This window comes from Leptonychotes weddellii, chromosome 2 (assembly GCF_054177405.1).
Source record: "Leptonychotes weddellii isolate Sample4059 chromosome 2, ASM5417740v2, whole genome shotgun sequence".
NCBI classification, from domain to species: Eukaryota; Metazoa; Chordata; class Mammalia; order Carnivora; family Phocidae; genus Leptonychotes; species Leptonychotes weddellii.
In genome coordinates this window covers 88,835,654-88,854,578 of record NC_138370.1, presented here as the reverse complement: position 1 = coordinate 88,854,578, position 18,925 = coordinate 88,835,654, and the positions used below count along the sequence as shown (strand labels likewise).

The 18,925-nt window shown below is 37.3% G+C and overlaps 1 protein-coding gene and 1 long non-coding RNA gene across 2 annotated transcripts in view; both read right to left on the bottom strand.

Annotated features, from left to right (window-relative positions):
* The window catches only part of LOC145720273 (uncharacterized), a 332,443-nt gene that overhangs the window by 33,542 nt on the left and 279,976 nt on the right, over nt 1–18,925 (bottom strand). The gene's annotated exons all lie outside the window — the stretch shown is intronic.
* Nucleotides 972–4,626, bottom strand: FABP2 (fatty acid binding protein 2). Its single transcript, XM_006740610.3, has 4 exons — nt 4,397–4,626; nt 3,045–3,217; nt 1,766–1,873; nt 972–1,464 (listed from the first exon to the last, which is right to left on the bottom strand). Exons 1-4 carry the CDS (start codon nt 4,461–4,463, stop codon nt 1,414–1,416), a joined length of 399 nt encoding a protein of 132 aa, XP_006740673.1. The 5' UTR covers nt 4,464–4,626; the 3' UTR covers nt 972–1,413.

Genomic DNA, 18,925 nt, shown 5'->3' with positions numbered 1-18,925 from the left:
TGTTTGGGTTCTTTTCTCTTTATTTTGTGTGTACCTATTGCAGGTTTTAGGCTTGTGGTTACCATGAGGTTTATCTATGTTGATCTATTTATATAGCAGTTTTTTTTTTAAAGATTTTATTTATTTGACAGAGAGAGACACAGTGAGAGAGGGAACACAAGCAGGGGGAGCAGGAGAGGGAGAAGCAGGCTTCCCGCTGAGCAGGGAGCCCAATGTGGGGCTCGATCCCAGGACCCTGGGATCATGACCTGAGCCGAAGGCAGACGCTTAATGACTGAGCCACCCAGGCACCCCTATGTAGCAGTTTATTTTAAGCTGATAGTCACTTAAGTGTGAATGAGCCTAAAAGCACTTCCTTTTTTACCTCTCCCCATGTTTAATGTTTTTGACGTCATATTTTATATCTTTTTATTTTGTGTATTTTTTAACTACTTAGGTAGTTATGGTTATTTTTACTATTTTTGGTTTTTAACCCATACTAGCTTTTAAGTGGCTGATCACAGCCTTGACTATATATTTGCTTTACTAGTGAGATTTTTTTCTTTTATATATTTTCTTATTTCTAGTTATGGCATTTTCTTTTCCAGTTAAAGAAGATGCTTTAACGGTTCTTGTAAGGCTGGTTTAGTGGTGATGACCTCCTTTAGCTTTTGCTTGTCTGGAAAACTCTTTCTCTCCCCTTTAATTTTGAATGATAACCTTGTAGGGTAGAGTATTCTTGGTTGTAAGTTCTTCCCTTTTAGCACTTTAAATATATCCTGCTACTCCCTTTTGGCCTACAAAGTTTCTGCTGAAAACTCATGCCCAGTGTAGGATTTTAAAGACCCCCATGCAGTCTGTCTTTTTAGTTTACCAAATGTGAAAACAACAACAACAAACCATATAGTCTATCAATGCATATGTCACATAGCTTTTTTTTTTTAAGATTTTATTTATTTATTTGACAGAGACAAACAGTGAGAGAAGGAACACAAGCAGGGGAGTGGGAGAGGAAGAAACAGGCTTCCTGCCAAGCAGGGAGCCCGATGTGGGACTCAATCCAGGACCCTGGGATCATGACCTGAGCTGAAGGCAGACGCTTAACGACTGAGCCACCCAGGCGCCCCAATTTTCTTTTTTTTTTTTTTAAGGAGAAGCTACTTATAAAACAATGTAGAAACAAAGTTTATTCATCTGTGTTAAAAAATGGCACAAATTCTTTTAGAACACCAATACAGCAATGAACGTACATCTTAGGGAATGTAAAACAAATTAAATCCTAATTAGCTTTTACTTGTTTTGCCTTGGTCAGATTAGAAATGTGAGTCACTGGTTATGTTTACAAAAGGACTAATCAGAGAGAGAAAAACAGTTTTATTACAATATAGATTTTCCATTCAATTTGTATTCTGGGCTGTGCTCCAAGAATAAAGCTCATTCCTTTTTGAAGATCCTCTGGGCTTCTACTCCTTCATATATGTAAGTCTGAAAGGTGTTAACAAACATAGAAGAAATTGACATTAAGATTTAAGGCTCAATTAAGAAAAATGTTAGTATTATTATAGCTTTGAAATGATTATAGTATTTTTTTCTTAGTCTTTATAGCAACATTTTATACAAACACATTTTTGGTTTTTAGTCACATTTTTAGTTAAAATAAGTAAGATTTATGAGAAAGATAATAGTTTTTTTGTTGAAGATATAACTCAGCAATCACAAATATAAAATTATTATTATGTAATTATTTTTGTCTTTAGGAAATAGCTATGATCTTTTTACCACTCACCTGAACCAATTCACCATCTCTAATTTCTCGGATAGCATTCAGTTCATTTCCATTGTCTATCCGTTTGAATTTTCCAACAAGTTTATTTCCTTCTAGGTTCCAAGTACCCTATAAATGTAAAATAATAGTAATAAATAATAATAATAATAATAACAAATAGCTTTTTTAAGGGTCTTACATATGTTAGGCACTGTTCTGAGTATTATAGATCTACTTCTTCAGTCTTCAAATGACCTTATGAAGTAGATATTACTGTCTCCATTTTATGGTTGAGAAAAATGGGACACAATAATTCACCTAAAGTCATAGAGCCAGGATTGAACCTAGGCTTTTGGGGCTCTAGATTATATGCTGGTAACCCTTATGTTTGTCTCACTCAGTTGTTTCCAAATGCTAAATTTTAAGGTAGATGAGCAATGCTTCCTTTTTCTAAATCTTTCATGTTAAAAAGAGTATCCTAAATTTAGTCATGGTTCAAGTTAGTTTCATGGAGAGCCTAACAACACTGTGTATGTTCTAATTTTATAATTGTTGTAATAATTTAAAAATGGCCATTGGGATGCCTGGCTGGCTTAGTTGATGGAGCATGCAACTTTTGATCTTGGGTTGTGGGTTCAAGTCCCATGTTGGGTGTAGAGATTGCTTACAAATAAAGTCTTTAAATAAATAAATAAATAAATGGCCATAAATGATAAAATATTTGACAGTTTGTCATTACAAACATATAATTTAACTAGAAAATCCTGAGGACAAAAATGTTTTAAAAACTCAGTTGAAAAATACGACTATCTAAAATTTTTTATTTTAAACATTAAAAGGTGTATTCCCAGTGACCTACAATGTAGCATGCATCAGACTTTTCCATTTGGTCACCCATTCATTAATTAATTTATTCATTTATTTTATTATTTTAGTGTATTTATTAAATGACTATTAAGCTTAAGTTAGATAAATCTAAAAGCTTTTGGTGCTATCAGGTATGTAAAGTTGAAAACACTGAGCTTCAGTTTTCTTTATAAATAATAGGTCTATATTTAATCATCCAAAGGATGTTTTTCTAATTCTTATTGTTCAATCCAGATTATTTACAGATGTATGAAAATAAAAACGTTAGACTTAAATATCCTGCCAATTTGTGCAATATATAATGTGGATAAATTCTATTGGCTGCTTCAGTAAATGAAGGAGGCTTAACATTAAACATCCAGTGACAGAAAAGAGATTATTTTAGTATTGTGTAGAAAAATCAAGAATGTATTGCTTGTAAAAAGTATCTTACACTGAGTTCAGTTCCATCTGCTAGGCTGTAATTAAAAGTGACACCAAGCTCAAAAACAATTTCAATGGTACGAAAAGTGCTTGATTCTTTGACGGTGAATTTATTTCCTTCTTGTGTAACTGTCAGTTTCAAATTGTCATGAGCTGCAAGCTTCCTTTTCACCATGTTAACACCTGCAAAGCAAAAGATGTTGGAGAAAATAGAGTCAAAATGCCATAGAAAGTGTTTATTTCAACAAGTTCTGTTTTATTTATTTGTTTATGTACATTTTGAGGGTGGGAAGGAAAACTTGATTGCATTGCCTTTGTACAAGAGCATTCAGATTGCCTCTTACAGAAAAAATTCAGGCTTAGTCAGATCAAGAGTAGTGATTCAAGTTATGTTTCCAAAACTTATGAGAAATTAAATGAAAAACAGAATTGTAGAATCTTACAACTGAGTAATTTTAATATAATTATCAAACTTTTTGCTTCAGTGTTAATTAAACTAAATTCCAGAAATGTCAAAGGATTAAATATATTAATATATTTATAAGGAACTTTAATTCTGCATAAACAGTATTTTTAAACATTTTTTGACTTTCCATAATGGCTTTAAAATTTTGAACTTCATAATTCTCTTTGCTTTTTGTGGGATTTCTATCACAAAAATGAGAAAATTGGCAAAGATTGCAGTCAAATTCATTATTGTAAGAATGTGCAAATCCCATAAATTTCAACATGGAATTCTGGAACTATAGGATATAATTGATGCAAATTTTGTTTTTGGGGAATGATTCCAATTTGTTTGCACATCTCACACAGTGTATGAGCTGCCAGAGTATTGGAATAGATATTAAATTTGTTAAATTAAAACCCACATAGAAACCACATGGAATCATGAGATTATTCCCAAAATTTTATGTCAGAGGAAATGAGAATTACATCTAATTTATTTAGAGCTGTGAATCATGATAGAACTTTTTTTTCCCCATTGCTTTACTATATGATCTTTGTTTTTCCATCCCCTAGAATTCAACGTTTTGAAGTTTTCATTATGCACTGCCCTTTTTTACTCTCTAAACCAAAAAAAAAAAGAGTAAGTTTTCAATGATACAGGCACAATCAGCAGTTGAAGAGTGAGTGAATCATACCTGGATCTTTTTTGTTTCAGAGAACTCAATCTTTTCTCCCACTAGTGAAACTGTAGTTTTCCTAATATAAGAAGTGAGAATATTGTTTTCCCTACTCTGAGCCTCATACATTTTGGATCCTCACCACCAGAACAGGAGTCATTCCCTAAACCCTGAGGTTTAGAAGGAAAAATGTCTGTGAAGAACAAAATAACAAGCCACTAAAGAATTAAGCCCTTACCCATTTTTTCCATGAACTTGTCATAGTTCGCGTTCCGGTCTATCTTCCAAGTACCATCAAAAGCCATGATCTTCAGTTGAGTCAGCCTCTAAGCAATAGAGATTCAGGTCTGTCCTTAGGAGACAATTTATTCTAGTTCTTATCTTAGAACCAGCTTCATACTGTGATGTGGAAGTTTAAAGTTTAAAAGGTCACTTATCTACACTAATGCCCAGCCATTGTGGTTTATCTTTCTATAAATTTCTTAGTTCCTCTCCGGAAATTCAACTGAATTACAGTTGACCCTTGAACAACATGGGTTTGAATTGCATGGATCCACTTATATATGGATTTTTTTCAATAAATACAGTACAATATTGTAAATGTATTTGTTCTTCCTTATTTTTAAAATATTTTCTCTAACTTACTTTAGTGTAAGACTATAGTCTGTAATACATATGACATACAAGATATGTATTAATTGACTTTATGTTATCAGGAAGACTTCCAGTCAACAGTGGACTATTAGTGTTTCCGTTTTTGAGGAGTCAAAGGTTATACAAGGATTTTTGACTGCATGGGGAGGGTTGGTGCCCCTGACCCCTCCCCCCATGTTGTTCAGGAGTCAACTATAAAACATGATAAACAATACCTAGTCTATCTCAAACTACAACTTGTGAGTACATTTATTTCAAGAACTAGAATGCGTACTCTCTTAAAATAGGTTTTCTGCTTATAAGTTCAAAGTGCTCACTACATTGGAGGTAACACAATTTAGAACATATATCAAATAACATCTGGGAACTGAGACAATTGATGACCTATCCCTTTTTTACAATAGCAATTACCTTGTAAAGTAAGATTTTATGACCAAATATAAATAAAAAGTTAAAGTTAATATGATACTGAGGCTGAAGATTTATTTATTTTACTAATATGTTCTTTTGCATTGTGCTTTTGGGTTGCCAGGAGTTTGGTAAATATCCTGACACCTGGTACAGTCCATAACACATGGGTGCTCACTGGGGTTTTTGTTTTGGTCTTGAATGATGATAGGCAGCTGAGAAAAATTTTAAGAGGTAGAAATGTAGCTAGATAACTCGAAAACTTCCATTAGAGAAACAGTTTTAAACATCTGCCATGTAAAGAGAAAACAAAAACCAGATATCAGCTATGCCATTAATTAAAACCATTCCTTTGTTTTACTCTTATTCCCTCTCATCCCCAATCCTGGTGCAATCAGAAGCTAAAAGTCAATATGTATATGGGACGAGACCATGGAGGATAGCTAAAAAGGTAAAAAGTAAAGGAGGCCACCATATCTCTCCTTTCCCCCACTGCAGGCTTTCAGCCTGAAGCAGGACTGAGCTGGTAGAGGAAACACATTAACTCATTATGACATGCAGAGTTTTGGTTATTAACTAGTCTGAATATATCACTTGCTAAGAAGAGACCATTATTGTGAATAAATGTGACCAAAGAAACTCTTATTAACTCAAGGTCAGTAGAGAAACTAAAGAGCATGCCCAACATTTCATTCAGGGTTAGAGGAAGGATGTATCTAACACATTTGAACAGGAAACTGGAGAAATAGAATTAAGTTTTTAATTTTTTTTTTAAGTAGGCTTCATGCTGGGCATGAACTCACGGGGCTTGAACTCACAACCCTGAGATCAAGACTGAGCTGAGATCAAGAATCAGATGCTTAACCAACCAAGTCACCCAGGCATCTCTAGTTTTTAATTTTGATTGTATCCATTGGGCACACTTTTTCAGTGGAGTTGCCCACTTATTATTTTATCAAGTAAACACATTAAAAAGCTAATTACCTTCCACTAGCTCCATTATTTCATTAAGAGAGAAAAAGACATCAAAACAGAGAGAGAGAAAGGGAGAGGGGTGTTGGGGAAGAGAGATTGTAATTTTAGAATACTAGAAGTCCTTTACATTTGTAACTAACTTTATGAAAAAAAAATGATTACTTTGTTTTTCTCCCTTTTATCAGTGATAATGAAAACTCATCATTTGGGAACCATAACCCTAGTATACTTCCATTTGAGAAGGGAGCATAATAGGATCAGGTAAGCAAATAGCACTTGAACTCATGCCAACCTACTAACAAAATGGACATGTTAAACTTTTCAGTCTTCCATATATCAGTGGCAATATCCTAATTTAAAGTCAGGAGTCCCTGTTGTCTGTAGAGTGGCACCCTTGGATTTTTTAAATGAGTAGATCAAATTTTTAACATTATACTTTTCCAGCTTCCCAACTCTGTAGCTTCTCAATTCTTTTTTTTTTTTTTTTTTTATTTATTTGAGAGAGAGAATGAGAGAGAGAGCACATGAGAGGGGGGAGGGTCAGAGGGAGAAGCAGACTCCCTGCCGAGCAGGGAGCCCAATGTGGGACTCGATCCAGGGACTCCAGGATCATGACCTGAGCCGAAGGCAGTCGCTTAACCAACTGAGCCACCCAGGCGCCCTGTAGCTTCTCAATTCTTACTACTCAACTGGACCCAGCTAGAAAAGATTATATAGAACCTATAGACCAAGTTCCCTGCAGACCTCTCCTACTGATGATACAATTGGACCATCTGGCTGAGGGCTGACCCAGTTCTTTATTTTCTTCTCTGATAAAGCTAGAAGACTAAGGGTCCTGCAGCTTGGGAGAGTGGGTGGATTAGGTGTGTGTGCGCAGATGCTCTCTCTCTCTCTCTAGGCTCATAGTCCACGTTAGTCACGGAGTGGTATGGAAGAAGTGGAAATCAACAGAAGCTCCTGGTGATCCCTATCCCATCCCTGCAGGGGATTGTAAGAATTACATTCCTAACACGGCTTATGAAGCCCCTACTCATTTTCCCTGCACCAAGCCCTGTGCTATGACACATGCATGGTTTCTAGGCTCAGCTGAATCGTCCGCACTGTCTGGCAAGACTTCTCTGTGTCCCAGTCAACTCCCTCTTCATTTCATGACAGTATCTTTAATAATTTTTTTCTATTAAAAGCAGAGTTTTATTCTTTTTAAAAATTATTTTATTGAGGTGTAGTTGACACAATGTTACATTAGTTCCAGGTGTACAACATAGTCATTCAGCAACTCTATACATTATGCTGTGCTCACCACAAGTGTAGCTACCATCTGTCACCACACAACGCTATTACAGTATCACTATTTTCCCTTGGTTGTGCCTTTTATTCTTGTGACCGATTCATTCTCTAACTGGAAGCCTATATCTCCCCTTCACCTATTTTGCCCATCCTCACAACCCTCTCCCTCTGGCAACTACCCTATCCCTCTGTTTTCTGTATTTATGGGTCTGTTTCTGCTTTATTTTATTTTTTAGATTCCACGTGTAAGTGAAATTATATTTTATTTGTCTTTCTCTGTCTCTTATTTCACTTAGCATAATATGACCTAGGTTTATCCATGTTGTCTCTAATTGTAAGCTCTCATTATTTTTTATGGTTGAATAATATTCCATTATATGTATTCCATTATATCTGTCTGTCTATGTCACATCTTCTTTATCCATTCATTATTCAATGGACACGTGGGCTGCTTCCCTAGCTTGGCTACTGTAAATAATGCTGCAATAAACATAGGGTGCATATATCTTTTCAAATTAACATTTTTGTTTTCTTTGGGCAAATACCCAATAGTGGAATTACCATATCATATGGTATTTCTTTCTTTTTTTTAAGATTTTTTAAAAGTAATCTCTACACCCAGTGTGATGCTCAAACTCACAACCCCAAGATCAAGAGTCGCATGTTCTTTTTATTTTTTTAATTTAATTTAATTTTATTATGTTAGTCACCAAGAGTCGCGTGTTCTACCAACTGAGCCAGCCAGGTGCCCCTCATATGGCATTTCTATTTTTAACTTTTGAGGAACCCCAATACTGTTTTCCACAAGGGCTACACCAATTTACATTCTCCCCAACAATGCACAAGGGTTATTTTTTCTCCATATCCTCATCAACACTTGTTAATCCTTGTCTTTTTGATACTAGCCATTCTGACAGGTGTGAGGTGATAATTCATTGTGGTTTTGATTTGCATTTCCCTGATGATTAGGGATGTTGAACATCTTTTCATGTATCTGTTGACCATCTTCTTCTTTAGAAAATCTCTATGCAGGTCCTCTGCCCATTTTAATTGGATTATTTGTTTTTTTGATGTTGATTTAATCATTTTCTTATACTCTTCTTCCCTTGCCTTCAGCAGATGACCTACATACTACTCCACAGGGGAAATAAACCATCAAATAATAATTCCCTCAATTTGTGCCTTCTCATTTTCAATATCACCTGTTAGTACTTTCTTTACTGCTATAAATTCTTTTACCCACTTATTTACTCAACAAATATTAGAATTTCTACTGTGACCCAGGCACTATGCTAAAGTGTAGAAGAATGAATACATACAGTTTCAGTCAAGAGGAAGCAAGGCTTAAAATTATAATAGTGAGGCACATGCAAAGACTTTCCCCCCTGCATTTTCATATTTGCCCCTATCTTTCTCTTTTGTTTATTAAGCTGAGGTGGGATCTTTTCTCCTTCATATCAAGATGGTCAAGTCTTTCCCATTTTAAGAAATGAAAAGACTCTCTGGATTCTTTTTATGTTTCTAGAAACTATTCAGTCTTTCTCCTTCCCTTTATAGCCAGGCTTCCTGAGAAAATAATCTATACTTGTCTCTACACTCTTCTCTTCTGTTAGTGCCTCAATCTACTGCAATACCAGCTTTCACATTCACCACTCCACTGAAACTACTCACTGAGGTCATAGATGAATTTTTTGTTGCCAAACACTATGCACACATCTTGGCCTTTATTTTATGTCACTGCAGCATTCCAGACTATTGACTCTTCCCCACTTGGAAATTTCTCCTTTTCTTTTCCTGATTTGATTCTTTCTTGACATTCAACTTACTTCTCTGAATGCTCCTTTTTAGGCTCTTCCATGGGCAATTGTTCCTCATTTGACACCTTATATTTAAAGTTGTATCTTAAGATCTCTTTTCATTCCACACAGTCTATCTGGGCCATCTTTTTCATTCCCATGTTTTCAGTTTCCATCTATGTGATTCCAAACTTCAGAGTTACAACCCAGATCTCTCTCCTACCAGGTACCTATTCCAATTTTTTTTTTTTAAAAAAAGATTTTATTTACTTATTTGACAGAGCACAAGAAGGGGGAGCAACAGACAGAGGGAGAGGAGAAGCAGGCTCCCCTCTGAGCAGGGAGCCCGATGCGGAGCTCGATCCCAGGACCCTGGGATCATGACCTGAGCTGAAGGCAGACACTTAACCAACTGAGCCACCCAGGCATCCCAAGGTACCTATTCCTTACCGGGTTTCTCTACCTGCATGCTTTATCGGCACCTCAAATTCCACACAACTGGAAAGGAGCTTAACTTTCCACTTAGCCTTGTTCTCTCCTCTTCTATTTCCTGTATCAGTGATTGATTCTGCCATTCTAGGGATGATTCTAATGTCTTTCCTCTCCTTTATTCTCACCTTTCCATTTTATCAACAAATCAACGTTTACTCCCTAATATCACTTAAGTATATCCCCTCTTTGTATTTTCTAGTAGTCACTATCACTCACCTAGTTTGCTACAATAATTTAAATGGTGTTCCCCTCCTCCAGTCTCTCAGAATCTGTTTTGTCTAGAGAATTATCTTCATAAAATGCACATGTGACCATGTCCTGTCTTTGCATATTATCATTCAGTGATTCCCTATTGCCATCAGCATAAAATTCTATATTCCTTACCTCTCCTGTTCACCTCGCTTTACTCTTCCCCTATCCAAGGTGCTCTGATCTCTCCCATCTCTGTATTCTTGTCCATCTTCTTAACTCTGCTTGTAAATCCCACCCCTTACTCCATGCTCTCCCTACCTAGCACCCACTTAGATTTTCAGAGTCAGCTCAGTTTCACCTATCCAACAAGCTGCCTTGCCTTCCTCCTTCCTGCTGGTCTGGGCTAACTCTTCTTTGCCTGTGCTCCAGTATTGCCATCAGAACCCTTTTACACTTACTGCATTGATTATAGTATCTGTTAGCCTGTTTCTTCTAAGAGATTTTCAGATTTGAGGGCAGAGACGATTCAAAGATTTTATTTATTTGATGGAGAGAGACAGTGAGAGAGGGAACACCAGCAGGGGGAGTGGGAGAGGGAAAAACAGGCTTCCCGCTGAGCAGGGAGCCCGATGTGGGGCTGGATCCCAGGACATTGGGATCATGACCTAAGCCGAAGGCAGATGCTCAAGGACTGAGCCACCCAGGCGCCCCGGCAGAGACGATTCAAAATGGGTACAAAATATGTACAAAGTAAGCTTATGTATCCTAATTAAAGCCTTTGTTGCCTGTTTAGAAGTGCCATTTGTTTCCCAGTCTGGGTTTAGCATGTGGGTGTTTAACCAGCTAACAGTTTGTTTAATAATGAACAGTACCCCACTGCCTTCTAATTTGATACTAGGGTCATGGGCTTACCCAGTGTAATATTTTGACTCCCTGCCTATTTTGCAACCTAATTGAGGAGCCTCCGTTTGCAGGCTTTCCAAAGGAAAGTTAATTGCAGATCATAGGCTCCAAAGCTATCTGGTTGGCAGAATACTACAAGGGACCTTGGCTCCTTGATGGAATGAAGCAAACTTTTATCTCAGAGTGAAAGAATAATGTTGCCAAAGTGCTACTTTTTTAGGCATGGCAGAAGTAATCCTGTAGAAATCAAGAAAATGTTACCAGTGTTAGGAAAAGCATCAGTTGACTTTGCTATACCGTAGCTTTACATCCTTGCCACAGAGAAACACACTTAGTGGGAAGACTACCATGACTGTATATGTCACTGTAGAAAATTTTGAAAATACAGCTAAGCCCAAAGAAAAGTAAAAATTACTCAGGACCTTATCTCTCAAGGTAGTTGGTGCTAGCATTTATATATATATTTATAATGAAATAGATATTATAATTATATATTATATATATTTATACACACATCATTCATTTATATAAAATATGCATGTTATACAAATAGATGAGCTTATTCTATATATATTATTTTACAAATCTTTAAAAATTAACAACCTTGGGGAGCCTGGATGGCTCAGTCGGTTAAGCGTCTGCCTTCGGCTCAGGTCATGATCCCAGGGTCCTGGGATCGAGTCCCGCATCGGGCTCCCTGCTCGGCGGGGAGCCTGCTTCTCCCTCTGCCTCTGCCTGCTGCTTCCCCTGCTTGTGCTCTCTCTCTCTCTCTGTCAAATAAATAAATAAAATGTTTTAAGAAAATAAAATAAAAATCGACAACCTTATCAAAATTTTTCCATTTCATTAAATATTCCTCTACATCATTAAGAAATTTTTAAAATTTATTTATTTATTTATTTATTTATCTGGGTGGGGGCAGAGGGAGAGGGAGAGAATCTTAAGCAGGTTTATGTACGATTCATCTAGTTTTACGTATGTTTGAACACACTCACGCATTTTGTGTGTATATATATTTATGTATTTCTATGTACCCGTATGTGTGTATATGTACACATAGATATGTATATGTGTATACTCCTTTAAGTTTGTGTGTGCATAGAGACCCATGCACATATCTTCATTTGATCAAGATTTGTATTTTAGAAGGCTTCATTTGGCACCAAATAGAGGAGGGATTTGAGGGACTCATCTGGAAGAAAAGGCTAATTAAATATTGCTATAACCTTGCTGAGAAATGAGAACTGAAAATAAGATGGTGAAAGCGAGACTGGAGAAAAGAGAGCCACAGAGATGTGGGAATGCCCTAGATGGCTGGCAGACTAGATTAGCTGAGGAGACAACAGATTCCAACTGTGCCAGATGTGTATGCTATCTCGCAAGGGCATCAGGGCACAGTCTTCTCTTTTCAGGGAGCTTATCTATATGGAAGACCAACCTTTGAAATACAGATAAAGTCCCTAAACAACATCAGTCAGTCAGACATTGAAATTTGCCCCCAATGAATGTTGGTTCCCTTTTCAGTAGGCGTTTGCTTCTTCAGTCATCTCCCTGTTAAAGAAACAGATTAATTTAAATAGAATCACTCTTTAATAACTTAAATTGGCCTTTTACAATCTGTTTTTTCATCCATTCATTCCTCTGCTCATCCTTCTGTAACCATGGGTTGAATGAACGCAATTTATGGAGCTTAACTAAAATGCAAATTTATTTTTGTCTTTATCTTTCACTGGGAGAAGTTTTTTCCTGTGCCTGCTTAAAAACCTAGGCAGTCCCTTTTTTTTCTGCCCATTCAAGTAATAAAATGTTCTATCAGGGCCTCGGAGTCACACAGCTCCAGGGGGCACCATTTGCATTGTAATCTTTGTAAATGAGACTCCTATAGTTCCAGTAGATTCTAATGGGAATTGGGCCCCTGGAGTTTTGCAGCAGGACCTTGAGTCCTAAGGCCACGTTCATATCAAAATCATAGCTTTAAGTCAGTATTGAGGAATGTTTTGTCTAACATATTAAAGAATACTTTACTCTTCATTCAAAATTGAGACTTCTCCTCTACACTCTACCTTCATTCCAGGGCCTGGCTGCAGGCAAGCCATGAACCTTCTTCCTTCTGGCCTCTAGGGTTGGAGGGCAGAATGGGAGGTAGAGAGAGGCGGGGCCCCTTCCATTGTCCTGGCCCTCAGTCTAGCTCTCCAGAGGTAGCAGCGCCTCATCCTCGGTGCCCTTCAGCTTCTGCCTGCAGCTGCTAGGTTGTCTTTAATCCTCTCAGACCATCCTTTTGGACAGGACCCCAGAATAATATTCCTACCCTTAGTTTTCATCTAGTTCCTAGAATTCCCATACTTTCGACCCACAATGAGAGGAGAGTGCAGTACCTTCCTAGTCGCCCGCCTCTGTGTTGCTGTAATAGTCTGCTTTAGCAGGCACAGGTGAGGGCCAGACATCATTACCTGGCACCCCTCACTCAGGACTGGGACTAGGGCGGAGCTAGTGAAAGGGGATGCCAGAATAGTCAGCACTCAAGATAAAAATATTTTAGTGAAACATTAAAAAACATATATATTAATGGAAACAAATACGATGAGCAAGATATCAAATTTTTATTTTTATTTTTAAGATTTTATTTATTTATTTGAGAGAGAGATAGTGAGAGAGAGCAGGAGCCAGGAGAGGGAGAAGCAGGCTCCCCACTGAGCAGGAAACCCATCGCGGTGCTTGATCCCAGGACCCGGGGACCATGACCTAAGCCGAAGGCAGACACTTAACTGACTGCACCACCCAGACACCCCAAGATATCAAAATTTTAAATAAAGACAGGGTTAGTGCAAGAGATAGTGAATTCTCTGTCCAACTCCTCTATTCTGCTTACATCCCCACTTCTACAGTCAGTTCTTAGGAGCTCTTCTGAAACAGCTCATTCCATAATTTCTGATCAGTTTATCGTGAGTGTAAATAGAGACTCACCTTCAGAGGTGGAATGATGAGCTTGTATTGTTCAGAGGAAAATGAAGGACCTTCAAGCTAGTAAATTGTCAGTTCCTTTGTAAAGAGTGTTTTCCATCGTTTTAACATAGTGGTTTAAGTCAGACTTTTTGTCAAAGAATACAGGTATGCTTGTCATTGTAGGCACTGAAATTTTTTTGAAACCTATTTTCAAAGTTTTTGTTTTTTAAGCTGACGTATTAAAGGGGTAATTTAATCAATAAATATGTGTTGTCTATATAGCTGACTTCATACAGAGCTATTGGCTCCAAGGATTTTGAGTAGTCGGAAAGAATTCTCTAAAATCAATTAGGGCGACTTTGGCCTGTTTGTGTAACCCAGGACAAATTAGTAAATTCCCCTCCTGAAGTCCAGCTGCAGCGTATGGTTCAGTAACACCCAGGGGTCAGCTATTGTTGCCTTGGTCCATTAAATGACCCTGCTCCGTAAGCACAGCCTAAAATTCATCTGGCTCAGTAAACAGCACTGTAATATGCTGGCCGCAGAAAAGAGGATTTTATAGAACTGTTCCTGCTTGGAATAGCATAATCGGGAATTGAATTAATTATGATCGAAAAAGTTGTCTTAGCCCATGTCGTATGAGTTCTAAAACCCCAAACGCCAAAATCTTACTATGTAAAAATGATCCATATAATACAAAAACAGGCACATAACTTGAATTGAATTTCACAACATGTTGTTTTCCTAAAATACACTGTCTTAAGAGTTCTTGCAAATCAGTTCCTGCTGCTTTATAAATGACCATATTTACACCGAATTACAACAGCCCTCCTGCAGTGGAGGCCAGCTTGTTCAGAAAATGGATTAGGGCCCAATGACACCAGGGACTCTACAGCCCCATTCCTGCAAGTGAGCAGAAGGTCAGTGAAAATGAAGCATATCATGAAGTTCACATTTCTAACAAACATCTTGCAAAGAACAAAACGGGCATTCAAGAAACATGTACAAGTTTACTTAATATTCTTAATTAACATTAGCATTGATATGAAAGTATACACTTCACATACATACTACGAAGAATAACCAAATAAATCCCATTTTAGCCACTCCTAGTTTAAAAAGTGGAATAGTACTGTGGGAGGCCTCCCCGCTTAGTGCTCACTAGTCCCCAGTGGCTCTCTGCCTTGAGCACCTGAGAGGCTTTGCCTGCAGGCTTTCCTCTGGTCAAGAACCATGCTCAGCCCCTGCAAGCAGGGCATGCTGGATGTGCCAGGGAAGGAAGCCATCGGGAACAACCCTCAAGTAATAATGGGAAGGAGCTGGTAGATAGATATCTAAGCTTCTTGGTCCCTCAGGTGGGATGACTTTGACATGTATTCTCTACAGCGTTTAAGAGGTCCCCAGGGATATTGAGCCTCGGTTGCTCACAGTAATAAACTGCTTATAACTTACCTGTGTAGACTTCCTCTCTCTTTCTTCCCTTCCCATTTGACTTCTCTACTCCCTTACCAGTATCTGCTGGGATAACTTCCTACTTACCTCAGATTCTTACATCAGGTTTTGCTTCTAGGGACTCTAACAATTGCCAATACTGTTGAAGCTCCTTATTTTCATCCCCAATTTTAACTCTCTGTTTCTGTCCAACCAAGGGTAACTACTGCTTTAATTTTTTTTTTTTTATGTTTATCATTGCTTTGCCTTTTTAAGTTTTGTTAGATATATTAAAGATATCAGTAACTGGCAATACATGTTTAGGATTTTTTATTTTGAACAGAACAAATTTATTTCATACTGTATACACCCTTCTGTAATTTTTAAAGAACTAACCATTATGTTTCTAAGACTCATCCATGAGTTCCTTTTTGTTGATATGTCAATAAAGCTATGAATATCTCTGCCCATTGCTGCTGGTACACATGTACCAAGAGTTTACCTGTAAATGAAATTACTGAGTAATAGGCTCTGTGCATCTTTATTTTTTTAAAGTCACATTTCCTAGTAAAGACAATAATTCTAATGCATATGTCTAATTTTGTTTCCTTTTAAAATCTCACTAAAGCTTTTAAGAAGGCAAAAATACACAGAGATGGAGAAAAGAGAAGATGAGACAATATCAGTAAAATTTCTAAATCTGGAAAGTAAATGGATGAATGGTAAACTGCTTGGTAGGACTGAGAAAGCCAAACCTAACTTAGGGTAAGGGGTGCTGGGAAGGAATCAGAGAACAAACTTAATTTATACTGCAGAATCTTCAAAAGACCCCATAATTGGTGTCTCTGGAAGATGGGACTAAAGGAGCTAGCTGAAATAATAGTGAATTGATTGAAAGTGTTTAAAGAAGCAGTTAAATTCTCAAATCGCCTTCTCTGTACTAAGCCCGTGAGCAATTATTCCTTACAGCCAGCCGAATTATTCTCCAGAGAAGCTAGCACAGAACTGACTGAGGAAAAGTAGACACAGTTGAGGACACAAATACTGTAAAGAAACAGGAAGATTAATTGAATGTGTGCCTATTAAATATCGAGAGATCCACCCTATTCACTTTTTAGAACACCAGAAGCCAGGCCTTTACTCTCTATACAAGATTTTAGAACTCTGGGGGACCTGACCAGACCACGAAGAAAGACCTGAAGAAAATGTCATTGCACTTTCCCCAACAAATGGCCCACCTAGATCACCCAAAGGGAAGTTCACAGTTGACAAGCTCACCAGGCCTTTAGTCACAGACCTTGAAAAACGAACATTTAATTAAGGAGACATTTGAGAAAAGAAATCTCTAATATGGAAGAGAGAGAGAGCAAAACAAATGGATGATAGATTTTAGATCTATGTGGGAAGAATAAAACTTCAAAAATAAAAGTAGGAGTGTAACTCTCATTAATATTTTCAGAAATGTAAGAGAATATGTTTCTTTGGAACAAAAATAGGATGCCATGAAAGTTGAACAGAGAATCAGAAACTGCTCTTAGAAATTAAAAATATGATGGAAGAAATGAAATACTTAATAAAAGAGCTGGATGATAAAGAAACATCCCAGAAAATATATTAAAAAGACAAAGAAAAGGAAATTAGAGGAACAGTCTAGGAGTCATAACATTTGAGAAACAGAAATTCAGAATTGAAGAACGGAAGGCAGGAAGCCATGCAGCATGTAAGTCACAAGAAAATTCCCCAAATGAAAGATATTTTCCACATTGAATAGGCCCACCAAGTACTTAGTACAGTGGGTGAGAATAGGATCACACTCAGGCACAAAGTGAAATTTCATGTATGTGGGCAAAAAGAAATAATTTTATAAATTTCTGTGATTCTGGGGGGTAGGGTGAGGTGGCAGGGACAGGTGACATACACATCATAATCGAGATGGGTTTAAATTTCTCAACAGCATACTGGAAGTTAGATGATCAAGGAGCATTGCCTTCAAAATATAAAGGAAATTGTTGCTTATTTTTCTAATCTAGAATTCTATCCAAAGTATCAACTGAGTATTATTAGGATAGACTACAGATGTTTTCCAGTTATACGTGTCTCAAAAAATTTATCTCATAAACATCTTTTCTGAGAAGCTGCTGGAGGACAAATGTGCATATGAAACTTGGATTAAAAAAAACCCTTAGATTTTAAAAATAGGGGAAAAAATAATACCAAATAAGTTTTTCAAAGTAGTATATCAATGTACGCTCCCTAAAACAGTGTATATAAGAGTACTTAGCCACGTCTTCATCAATAATTATTTTTCCTCTAAAAATTTGATAGGACTCATTGTGAATCTGTCTGAGCTTGACAGATCCTTTCTGTCTTCTTTATGGGAAATGTTTTAAAAGAGCAATTTAATTCCTTTAATTATAATAATATATATAAGGGTATAGTATAATAATATAATATATAATACATATCATGTAATATGTATATTATATATACTATAATTTTTTACTACTATAAATACTATACATATTTTATATTTTTGAGTTAGTTTCAATCAATTATTTGTTTCTAGATGTTTTTCTTTTGTCTGTTACCAAAATTTTTTTCACTAATATATAAAATCTATCTGTTTTGGTTTTTTTCTCCTCTTAATTTTATTTTCTTGGTCATTAAACAGGAAATATTAATTCACACTCACTAATAACTAGAAAAATACAAATTTAAATAACAGTGTGATAAAATATTCTTCCCTCCAAATGTCTCCTCTTCATTTTGTATGTTGTAGATCACACCTAAATGGCTATTTTTCCTCTGAACTTAATGACTCTAAGAAATTTGTTATATATGCAGTGTGCATGTATGCATATATAGCTCTTACTACAGAAGTAATTTATGTTTATTGTTGAAAATCAGAAAATGCAGATAAGCAAAAAGGAGATAACCTTCAATAATCCCTTCATTTAGGAATTGCCACTCTTCACATTTATTTTAGGTTGGGCTCCCTGAAAGACAGACTTGAAGACAGATAATTCAGTGCAGCTTATTGGGGAATGCTCTTGGGAAAACTCCTGTGAGTGGAGGCAGCAGGACTGGGCAGCAGGGAGAAGCTGGTCTGCTCTGCCACAGCAACCAAGTCCTTAACCAGTCCTCTGAGGAATTCTGGAACTGGAATAGCCCTTCAGAGTTGTGCCTCACTCAGACGAGGGGGCTGGGTCTTTGTTCTGAACCCTCATAGCCCAGGGACAGGACACAGGTTGCCCCCGGAGAGAACCATGAGCCAGGCAGCTCCCTTAGGCCTTGGATAATTTCTTGGCCCAGCTGTGAGCTGACAGTCAGCCTGGACAGTGAGTGCCTTTGTGCCTTGGTGGGGCGAGTGTAGGTCTTGAGGCGGCGGTGGCTAGGGCGAGAGGTGAATCTTGTCAGTACACCACAGCATCCACTAAAATCTACTTCTTGCACTGCTCGGGTCAACTTGCTTAATATAATAAGTTTACTTCATCTGGGAACAGTTCCTCTAGGATTCTGACTGGTCTCTTTCTCTGGGGAAAAGTAGGTTAGTGGGATGAGCTAATAGTCCCAGGCAGGCAGCTATCCTTGGGGTGACAGCTGAATTCATAATCTCTCTCTTCTTTTCCCCATTCTAGATTTGCCTTGCCTTAGGGACTTGCCCTGAGGAGCCTGGGACTCTGGCT

Coding starts and splice junctions, on each gene's coding strand:
- FABP2 (XM_006740610.3), bottom strand. CDS start 4,463: ATGGCTTTTGATGGTACTTGGAAGATAGACCGGAACGCGAACTATGAC. Junction 3,218..4,396: donor CAAGTTCATGGAAAAAATGG/GTAAGGGCTTAA, acceptor TTTGCTTTGCAG/GTGTTAACATGGTGAAAAGG. Junction 1,874..3,044: donor CAGATGGAACTGAACTCAGT/GTAAGATACTTT, acceptor TTACATTTATAG/GGTACTTGGAACCTAGAAGG.